Genomic DNA, 10918 nt, shown 5'->3' with positions numbered 1-10918 from the left:
GGGCGTACGCCCCAAATTGCGGGGCGTACGCCTCTTGAGACTTTCGCCCCACACCATCGCTCCGGGGCATTTTTGGTACGCCTCGCCCCGGGACTCACCCCAGAAACGCCTTTTAAATCATAACTTATGATCTAAAGGGTAACTTCTCACGAATATTTTCCTATTTTCTAGGTCGATTAATAATTCAAGAGGCTCTTTCGATTACCTATTTGAATCACGAATTTAAACTAGAGCATAAGATATAAAGCAATTCAATATCAAGCTCCTCTTTCGATTAAGCAAAATAAGAAATAACTCCACAATACAAATTAAAACTCCATCAATTAATTCTAACAATTATCAAGAATCGAATCTCTAATCAAGTTATCAAAACATTGTATATGTCAACACCCTAATGGAAATTACTCCATAGCAATGGAGTAAGACATCTCAATAAGGTTCAAAAACAAAGAAAATATCAATACTAATGATTCGATATAAACTCCCGTATTGCACCGATTGTTGGTTGAAATCTTGATGAATTCTTGTGTCTTCTTGCCTTGGTTGCTTCTCAAATCTTTCGTAGTCAAAAGTCATCTAAAAATCGTGTTTTGGTGTATTTATACCATGTAGAAATAAGCCCGAATGAAACTACCCTTTTATAGCCAAAATAGGAAATTACTCTGACAATTTTGTATACCCGCGCCGCGCCATGCAGCGTCCCATGCTGCGCGGCTGTTTCTTTTTCTCAGAGTAAATTCTTTCATCCACTTTTTGATATCCAGACTTGGTGCTCGACCCCCAAACGTGATCCCGACTTAATTTCTTGGGCTTCTACTCAGACTTCAAAGCTCCAACTTGTTCGATTTAGCTCCAAATTAACCTAATAGATTGGGATCATTTTCTGCAAGGCATAAAAAACGTAATAAGTGTAATTCACTATCATTTAAGCTCAAACACACGTAAAAAGCAATAATTAGAGTGCAATACTGTGACTAAAACATGAATTTCTAGCCTACCATCACATAGATGATCATTCAAAGACAACGAAACTAAACTAGGACCCCAGTTCCCAAAACATGCTTCATTTTTTAAAAATATATGCAGATTTCAATAGCTTCAATGAGACAAGTGCATATCCTAAACCAGATTATAGAAATTCTCAATATTATGCAGTATCGGACCAAGACCAAAGGAGTCAAACCAGACAACAATCCACAAAAACATACACAACTTAAAAGGTATCTTAAAGCTAGAAGAACACATTTTCAGAAATCTAATTGATATGCTTTGAGGAAAAGTCATCATGTAAAGACACAGAGAGCCAACTCTTTAGGTAAACAGTAGAGCAAGAGATATCATTAGAAAATCCCAAGGCAAGGTTTTTGCAGAATCATGCTTCAGCAGTGCAGCAATAGTAGGGAAAAAATATAATTAAACACAATAAATTAGCTCGTGTGTACCAAAATAATATGGCTCCTATCCTAGTTATTTTTGACGTGAAGAAAGACCATTTTGGAGTCAGTTTATTTTCCAAATTAGCTCGTGGATGATGTTATGTATTGTTTAATAATGTATCGTATCGTATTGTATTGTACTATATCATTTTAATGTATATAATGTTTGAATAGATTGTACTTGCTTATCGTCATTTCATGATGTCATGTACCAACAATACAAAGAATAAACTTAGAATATTTCGAAGAAAAGGTAAGGTACAAGATAAAATTATTATATAAAAAGGTAAGATAAAGGATAAAGTATGATTATTTAATAATAAGGAAGAACAAGATGAGAGGGAAAAAAAGATAAGAACGCAACCACACGAAATCGATCGTTACATAAAGTGATATTTTTCATCGTTACATAACAATGGATTTAACTAACAATCAAAACATTGTATTTAAAGTACAATACAATAGGTAACAACCATCCAAACAAGCTTAGCTTAACGGGAAGAAGAAATTAGGAACTGGTATAATAATCACACTAGAGGTGAAGAGGGATGGAGCACAGTTCTACATTGTTCTTTATAAAAGTGATGATGTTACATTAGGCCCAACTTTGTGCTAACTTCAGTCTTTCAAACTGATTTTTCATACTTTGTATATGAATCAATTCATTTCCAGTCATGCAAATATATGGAATTTTTGTTTGTTCATTCATTTGAAATAATACAACACGATTAACGAATCACATTTTGTAGAACATGTACAGACAATCTTCTGACTTCGAAGTAAAATCATTACTATATATTTATGGAGATTACTAGTGCATCATCACCCTTGTCAACCACAAAAGTCTTGGTAATTTTCTTTGAAGCAGTAACAACTTCCACTTCATACGAGCCATGGAATCCGCGAAAGCTGAATTGACCTTGGTCATCAGTATGGCCATGAGCGTGGGATAACCATTCTTGCTTAAGAGCAAGGTATCTTTTTCCAGCTTCATTGAGCTCACCTTCTGCATTAATTAAATGTGCATCTTCTCGACTCATGAACAGCTCCCAGAATCCCCACAATACTATACCTTCCACAGCAGGGTGAGCAAAAGCTTCTCGAAGCATAACTTCTAAATCATCAGCTCTAACATGTTCATTTTTAGAAGAGACGTCAACTTCAGTAAACCAGATTGGAAGTCCAAGAATACTCAGTTTATCAAGAGCCGAACAGACAATTGGTCCAACTGGACTATCGATATGTCCCTGAATACCTATTCCTCCAACTGGTGCACCCTGGTCTTGGAGGTCAAGAATATGCTCAATGTACTTTTCTGGGGATGACCGGGTGTCACAGCCATCCTCAACATGGTAGTCATTTACAAATAAGATCGCAGAAGGATCCAATTCATGTGCTTTTTTGAACATATTTGCCCAGATTTCTTTACCCAGTCTATCTTGGTAGTAAGAACCGTGCATCATCTCATTATTCACATCATAATGTTTGAACTTCCCCTTGTAACGTGTCAATAGGCCTGATAGACGGTTTTGAACAGCTATCATCAGGTCATTTTTGTTCAATGAGTGTATCCATGCTTGAAGAGTGGACTCCACCTCCCAAAATATACAGTGACCACGAACTTGAATGTTATTTTTGTAGCAAAAGTTTAGGAGCTCATCAGCATCTCTATAATTGAAATTTCGTTGCTGTGCTTCTGTGGAATACCACTTCAGCTCATTTCCAAAGACAGCCCAATTGAAGTTTTTGACAAAGAAATCGTTGAAGTCTTCATTGTCTATGTTTGTTCTGCAAATGCATGATCCAAAGGGGAAACTGTTTTGCATTTGTCTAACTCTAACAGTCGTGCCAAGCAAACAGCCTGAGTCTGATCCAGAGAACTTCAAGATGACATCTCGCTTGCGTATCTGAGAAAGAAATATTTTTTTTGTCAGACGTCTAACTGATCATATCTGAAAGAGCTATGCATTGTACGGTTTGCTTATGTCAAAGGGAATATGCAGGTGTGTGTTGCCAACCTATTGAAGAGAATTCCGGAAAAAACAGTTATTTGATCTCAAAACACATACCAACACACTGACACAGATCCACAGGAGAGGGAATGTTTGATGAACTGTGTTTAACCGTATTATTGCAACAACATTTTCTGAATTCAGTTACGAGGAAGAGTCTAAGAAATCAATACATGAAAGATGCAATTTTTTTTTCCTATTTCAGAGCTTGTCTGCAGAAATCAGTAAAATATCACAGATCGGCTTTCAGACACAGTGTTGGCACCAGTACAACAAGGATTTAGAAGCACCTCAAAGGACCGGAAGATCATAAGATCCATAACTCTGGAATAACAATTGAAAATACAATGCAGAAATAATTAGACATTACCTTCTCAGTCTGTCTCTTCAAGTGGTTAAACCTTGCACGTCTGTCAACTGGAAAAATGTGAAGTCCAGCTACCATTAGGTCAACCCCAGAAGCAGGACCCTGAACATACACCATCACTTTAGCTGCTTGCTTCTCGATTCTAAAAGATCCTCCAATTTCACGCCATTGATCATCGCTGACCTCAACTTGGCCCCCATTAACCCAATCGTCGTCTACACCAAGGGCCACACTTACATTCTGAGGGCCTGATGCTCGCCCAACTCTAACCCACGCAGATACTTGATACGTCAAATAGAGTTTAACTTTATCTGTGATCACCTGAGCAGGGCCCATCCATGTCTGAGTACGATTAGTCACTGAAATATAACGACCGCTTAAACGCTCATGAGCACCAATGGAATCTCTAGCCATTGGAGGAATTATATGTGGCGAGCCTGTTTTAACACTCATTGTGCAATCGCCTAGGGGAAACCAGCCATTTGTGCCATTATTCAGATGGGTATTTGTGATTATATTAACACCAAAAATCGCATTCTGAAAGAGAAAGAAAAAGTGAAAGAATGCTTCAAATGCTATTTCACTGTGAAATATGGATTGCGAGAGACATGAAAAATTATTGTTAAACTGCGAAACACTTTCTAATGGTGGCTAGTAAAGCACAAGGGGCGTGACGTAATACTTCCTAAGGCCTTTACCCCTATACTATTACCATGCTAAAAAGAAAAGAGGAGCAATGAACCAACTAACCTCAGGAACTGGTGGAGAAGGAGGAGGAGGTTTAGCTGCGCGATTTACAACTAAACTATTGAGGAGGATATCCGTGCCCGGAGGTGGACCCTCTAAAAAGATAACAGCCTTAGATGGGGAGTCATTGAGAAGAAACTTTCCTTGCAACTGCACCCAATCTTTGTCAGTAACTTGGGCTCTGCAGACCACTAGCTTCTGTTAAGCTACTTCACCAGAAGCTTCAATGCACACTAGTAATTGAAGAAACCAAGAGAATACAGGGGAAAGAATATAACTGATCAAGTCAAACCACCATATATCTGTTACGTCGCATGGTTGAACTTCAGTTAGCTCAGATTGAAATTGATTCCAAGAATGTTAAGAAAGATCAATGTCAACAGATAATGACATAGTGATTATCCTTCCAGGAAAATTACAGCAGTTCTCATGCTAATGATTGCTAATACTGTAAAGAAATGATTATCCACAACACAGTTCAGAAGAAAAAACCAGTTAATATCAGAAATTCCTTAACGTCACTAAGGCGATTATATTGACCAACACTATGGCATATTAAATGCTATAGATGTGCAAAAAGGCATAGATTAGTTGAGTCATATAACATTGTTTCTGGTCTGATAGCATTAAAGAAGTTTCATGACCTAGGACAATGTGTATTTTATTTAAGAACAAATTGTTTGAAGCACTCAGCCAAAATAAAGAGCAAGAAACGCTAATGCAGAAGCTTCACAAGAAGTAGCTCATAACCAACAAGGGTAAATTATTGTATATAGTGTGGGTGCTTTGCAAGAACAAAAGGAATTTTAAGGAAGAACACATAGACAACCCATTGAACTTGACAAAAAATTTCATTTTGACACCTCAACTAAGGGCATAACCTATTAGACACCTGAAGTCTGTGAAAGTTGTGCCTATTAAGCACGATATGCTGACATGCATCAGTGCGTACTTTTCACCCTTTTCAATGCGTTAAATGCCTTTAAAATGCCCAATTCAGTTTTGGTTTTGCTTTTTTTTTTCTTTTCTATTTTTTACTCTTCTTCTAGTTTCTTTTCTTGTTTTTTCTAGAGTAGAAGACAAAGGAGCAGCCATTAAAGCACTTTGAATAGAATTTGCAGCTTTTGCAAGTCTGTCATTGAAGAGGATTGCAGGGACTTCAGCCAAGACTACTGATGACTTCTCTTTCTCCGGAGCTTGCTACCATTAAAATATTGTTCAAGCAACAAGAAAGAGGTTTTCTTTACTGGGATGTAATGCCAGCAATCCCATTTGGCCATCTCTGAGAGCCAGCAAACGTTTAGCTCGACAATGCCTTACTATCATCATGCTTCAAATGCTTTTACTAGGAACACATCAGACTATGGCCGTGGGGGCTTGAGTGCTGACTTGGTCTACTATCAGGAGCCAGAGGATCATTCACTACATCAAAGTGGATGGAACTGGAACACCAGACTGTCTACAGATACATCACCGCAAATGTTCCCATACCCTCATATATCCTTTCAAGTCAGCCCCATTAGGAAAACCCTTGGATCTGCTTGCTTATCAAGCTTTTCAGGCCTAAGACCCAATACTTTGGGATTGGATACTTTCCATCTAGGATTCTCCAATAGCAACTGATCCTGAACCAGGAAGGTGTAGGAGAACAGATGGGAAGAAATGATGGTGCTCAAGAGATGCAACAGTTGAAAGAATTAAGAAAAAAATTAAAAATTTGAAACAGCCACGTGTCATTTTTTCATTAGTTGTTTTTAGCTTGTCATAGTGTTTGAATTGCACGCACTTAAGTTTTATTGGATGGTTGATCAAATCATGCTTAATAGGTAGAGGTTTTACAGACTTCAGATGTTTAATAGGTCATGCCCTTAGTTGAAGTGTTAAAAATGATTTTTTTTTTATAAGTTCAAGGGGCTATCTATATATTCTGCCAAATTTTAATTATGATTAGACAATAGATACTACATTGGACGCATCATGTGCACATTCAATAAGTGGAACTTAGATTAACTTACTTGGCAATGCCTATGTACTGTTCACGGTTATCAGCTGCTTGAACCCACAATGTTCCCCGAACATCTGCATTAGTGACATTGTGACCATGTACCCGAACTACAGCAGTCATCTCATAAGCTTGCTTTCGCTTCACTCTCCCGGTTATATCTTGCTGAATCCCATTCCAGCTCTGTGTGCGGTCTGTTGCAGATGCGAAGTATTTTCCAGAGGTTGGATTGATATTTGCATCAGCCATAGATTCATGGCAAACAACCTTGCAGCCTCTTCCCGACCAACTATACAGGCTATCATCAAAATTCGCATTTACTATGATCTTCTCATCATCGGTACAACTGGATGTTGGCCTAGAACTCTATCAGAATAAGGGGAAGAGTCCTTTTAGTAATAGTACAGATAGTTTCTAAGCCGGTACAATCAATAAAAACAATGCATTTCATAAGTGGCACTTCCATTGTTCCTTTTATGGATACAAAAGGAATACGACAACAGCAGAACTTACTTCGTAATCAGTGAAGCTGGGGCAAGTAATCATCACTGACTTTACAAACAGGTCCGATCCAGGTGAAGGTCCCTCGAGATAAAAGATAGCTTGATTGGGCATAGTTGACAGTGAAAATGACCCTTCCAACATTTGCCAACCCTCCTCAGTAACAGATTTTCTGCATGGATTAAGGTGCTAAGTTATAGCTGTTCGTAAACAAGAAAAAGTAACAATACGGATAAAGATAGAGACCCTAACCGTGAAATAAATAAATAGCTTGTTTCTGAATTTTGGTAGACAAGTCTCAATGTAGCCTGGACTTCAGTAGAACCGTGAGAAGTACCAGAGACTCCAACACAAGCAGAAACCGTGTAAACACAACCTGCTGAAATTCTACTTGTAATGTCTTGCTCCAAGCCTTGCCAACACTCCTTACGATCTGTGACAACAGCGTAAGAACAGCCTACATCTTCTGCAATTCCTTTATGGTAACCAGAACCTGCTGGAACCACAAAAGCATTGCAGCAATTTGCGCACCACAAGTGCAGCCCTTCTGAGAAGGCATGGTTATGTATGATATTAACAGGATCATAGCTGCCAGTGTTTTCCCTGTTTTCCTTTGGGCTCTGTCAGTAAAATATGATCTTCGTAAATGCACTCGAAGAGAAGTAAGTGACAGCAAAAAAAAATCATGTATCCTTAAGAAGTACAGGCTTCACATGCAAGAGACAATAGTTACTAACAATAGTAGAAAAGCAAAGATATTGCTCCTAGGTCAAATCGAACTAGATAAATATACAATGTGTGCTTTAAAATCACCTTATAAACATGTTTTTCTGATACACAGAACTAATGGCCTGTGTTTGCTTATTCTAATCTAGATTATAGACACAATTTGCTTATGTTCATTCTTTTCCTAAGGCGTATTCAACAGTTTCTGATTTTTTTGAAATTTTAACTCATAGTAAGTTTGTCAGAATTCCATACTCAAATTTCTGATCCCCTTGCATCACAACCATAGCTTCTGGTTTATCCTAATTTTTTCTTACAAATAAGTTTTGTTACTCAACAATTAATTTCTTCTTTAAACAAAAGGAATCAAACAACACAATTGCTTCCACAACTACCAAAAAAAGTAAGTAAAATAACATGAATCGAGAATTACCCAAATATTCTTTTTATTTCATTTTTAGTTAAGATTGACCAACAAAGAAAAATCGAAATTCATGATAAAAGCCCAAATTTGGAAAATGCAGAAAACCCCATTAGCACCTGGGAGTCAAAGCTGTCGGCAGTGATTGCAGGTGGCTTCGTCATGTTCTCATTTGATCCCTAAATCCAAAGTAACTAAAATTAATCGTACATCTTACACAACAAAAAATTCCAAACCCCTAATGAGTTACCCCTAGAACTATTTTCATTTTCAATTCTTGGTTGAAATTTGATTGGAAAAAGCAAGAACAATACCATCAGAGTGAAAAGAAAACAGAGTACCTGTGAATGGGCGTGGTCTGAATTGGATTTGAAGAGTCGACGTGCAAAACTACTAGCAGTAAGCCGTTTCATTGTATACAGATGATATCTTTTTTGATTAAAAAGGATCCGGCTTTTTCGTGTTCAACTGTCTTCACTATCTTAAGTCAAAATCGGAGCACAACCTCGTACCAACTTATACTTCATTTAAATTTACTTTGAACCTATTTACGACAGAGAATGACCCCTTTATCTAAATGACCTCCGAAACCCTTCAACCGATATATGAACTCTCTATTTTTTTATTTGAGAACTTATACTCGACAGAATAACTATTAATTAACACCTTTGTGTTGGGAATTAACCACCGCCCACCACACAAAACTAATATTCACCGTAATAGCAAAATAATAATATAGCACCAATATACGTTAATTAACAAGAGTAAAAGAGTGACATCAAGATTTTTATGTGAAAAAATCTTTTGAATAAGAGAAAAACTATGGCACCGAGACGAGCGACTAATATCACTATAGCAAGTAATTTTACACTTTGTATATCCGAGTAAAATACTCCAAAGACCACTACAACATTCAAAAAAAATAACCCTCTTTTGATATTCCTACCTCACTACAATATCACTCCCTCTCTATGTTGAAACCTCACTTTTTCTTTCTTAACTCTCAAATATATTTTTCCTCTGAGATTGGTGTATAAAATGAGAGTTGAAGCTCTCATTATACAGAGGGGATGGAGATGGCTGCCCCAATTAACCAATCGGAAGATTGGATCTCACTTTACAACTTGCAATATGCAATTTGCAGTGCAAATTAGTTGCCAACTCTAAAACTTGCTCTTGCCATCATTAGATTCCCTTTCTTTTCTTTTTTCTACGGAAGAGGGCCAAAAATACCCTTGAACTATAATGCCCTCCGTTTGTTTTTGGTACCAAAAATATCTCCGCCGTCTATATTTTGGATCACAAATGCCCTTAAACATTTAGTCTTGTCATTGAAGGTGACATGGCAGTCCAACTGGTTAGATTTGCTTACATGGCCATCCACCTAAGCAATCCAACATGGCAAAATTATTTTTTCGGAAAAATTATTTTTTCGAAATTTTTTTTAAAATACAAAATCAACACTTATTCCGAAAAAAGTAAAAAAAAATCTCCGAAAAAATAATTTTCCGAAAATTTTTATTAAAATACAAAATTCAACACTTATTCCGAAAAAGTAAAAAAATTTCGGAAAAATTATTTATTTTGGAAATTTTTATTAAAATACAAAATCAACACTTTATTACGAAAAAAGTAAAAAATTCCGGAAAAATTATTTATTTTAGGAATTTTTATTAAAATACAAAATCAACACTTATTCCGAAAAAAGTAAAAAAATTTCGGAAAAATTATTTATTTCGGAAATTAATATTAAAATATAAAATCTATACTTATTCCGAAAAAAATAAATAAAATTCTAGAAAACTTATTTATTTATTAAAATATTATATATAATATACAAAATAAATTATTTAGTTATGATGAGTGAGATCGAGGATTTATGTTCTACTATTTTAAATGCTTAAGTTGAGGATTTATTGCACGTCGAACTTGTTTAGGAAACCTCGAATTAAATATTTGGGGGTCATTTTTAAGATTTTTTTTTTTTTCAGAATTAGTGTTGATTTTGTATTTTAATAAAAATTTCGAAATAAATAATTTTTTCGAAAATATTTTACTTTTTTCCGAATAAATGTTGATTTTGTATTATAATAAAAAAATTTGGAAAAATAATTTTTTCGAAAAAATAATTTTGTCATGTTGGATTGCTTAGGTGGATGGTCATATAAGCAAATCTAATCAGTTGGACTGCCATGTCACCTTCAATGGCAAGACTAACGGTTTAAGGGCATTTGTGGTCCAAAACATAGACGACATGGATATTTTTGGTGTCAAAAATAAACTGAGGGCATTTTTGAGCTATTTCAAATAGTTCAAGGGCATTTTTGGCCCTTTTTCATTTTTTTATTAATGACTGTGGACCCCATCAATCTCCCCCTCCATAGCCATTCACCTGAAGGAGGTAACACCGGACTTCTAGCTTGAGTGCATGCCTATAAGTTCTTTGCACAATTCGAACTTGTATCTTGGTACCACCTTGGTCACTTTTAGAGATTCGTTCTCTACCATTTCTCGAATCCAGTGATATCTCAAGTTGATGTGTTTGGTCCTTGCATGGTACATGGAGTTCTTGCTAAGGTCTATTGTACTTTGACTGTCAGAATAGACGACATACTCCTTCTGATGCAATCCAAGCTCTTGAAGGAACGGTTTCAACGATATCATCTCCTTGCCAGCTTCAGTAGCGGCAATATACTCCACTTCAGT

The 10918-nt window shown here is 36.4% G+C and overlaps 1 protein-coding gene across 1 annotated transcript; it reads right to left on the bottom strand.

Annotated features, from left to right (window-relative positions):
• Window positions 1-2042: 2042 nt before the first annotated feature.
• Window positions 2043-8840, bottom strand: LOC107814145 (endo-1,4-beta-xylanase 1). The gene is made up of 8 exons (XM_016639486.2): window positions 8554-8840; window positions 8332-8391; window positions 7318-7685; window positions 7078-7237; window positions 6578-6930; window positions 4566-4743; window positions 3819-4352; window positions 2043-3343 (listed from the first exon to the last, which is right to left on the bottom strand). The coding sequence occupies exons 1-8, from the start codon at window positions 8623-8625 to the stop codon at window positions 2228-2230; spliced, it is 2841 nt and encodes a 946-aa protein (XP_016494972.2). The 5' UTR covers window positions 8626-8840; the 3' UTR covers window positions 2043-2227.
• Window positions 8841-10918: the final 2078 nt, after the last annotated feature.

This window comes from Nicotiana tabacum, chromosome 15 (assembly GCF_000715075.1).
Source record: "Nicotiana tabacum cultivar K326 chromosome 15, ASM71507v2, whole genome shotgun sequence".
In the NCBI taxonomy this organism is placed as follows: domain Eukaryota; kingdom Viridiplantae; phylum Streptophyta; class Magnoliopsida; order Solanales; family Solanaceae; genus Nicotiana; species Nicotiana tabacum.
This window is presented reverse-complemented; position numbering and strand designations above follow the sequence as displayed.

Bases quoted from the DNA above. Each gene is read 5' to 3' on its own strand.
- LOC107814145 (XM_016639486.2), bottom strand. From the start codon at position 8,625: ATGAAACGGCTTACTGCTAGTAGTTTTGCACGTCGACTCTTCAAATCC. The intron at 6,931-7,077 runs GTAAGTTCTGCT...TTATTCTGATAG, and splicing joins CCAGCTTCACTGATTACGAA to AGTTCTAGGCCAACATCCAG. The intron at 4,744-6,577 runs GTAAGTTAATCT...AGTGGTCTGCAG, and splicing joins CAGTACATAGGCATTGCCAA to AGCCCAAGTTACTGACAAAG.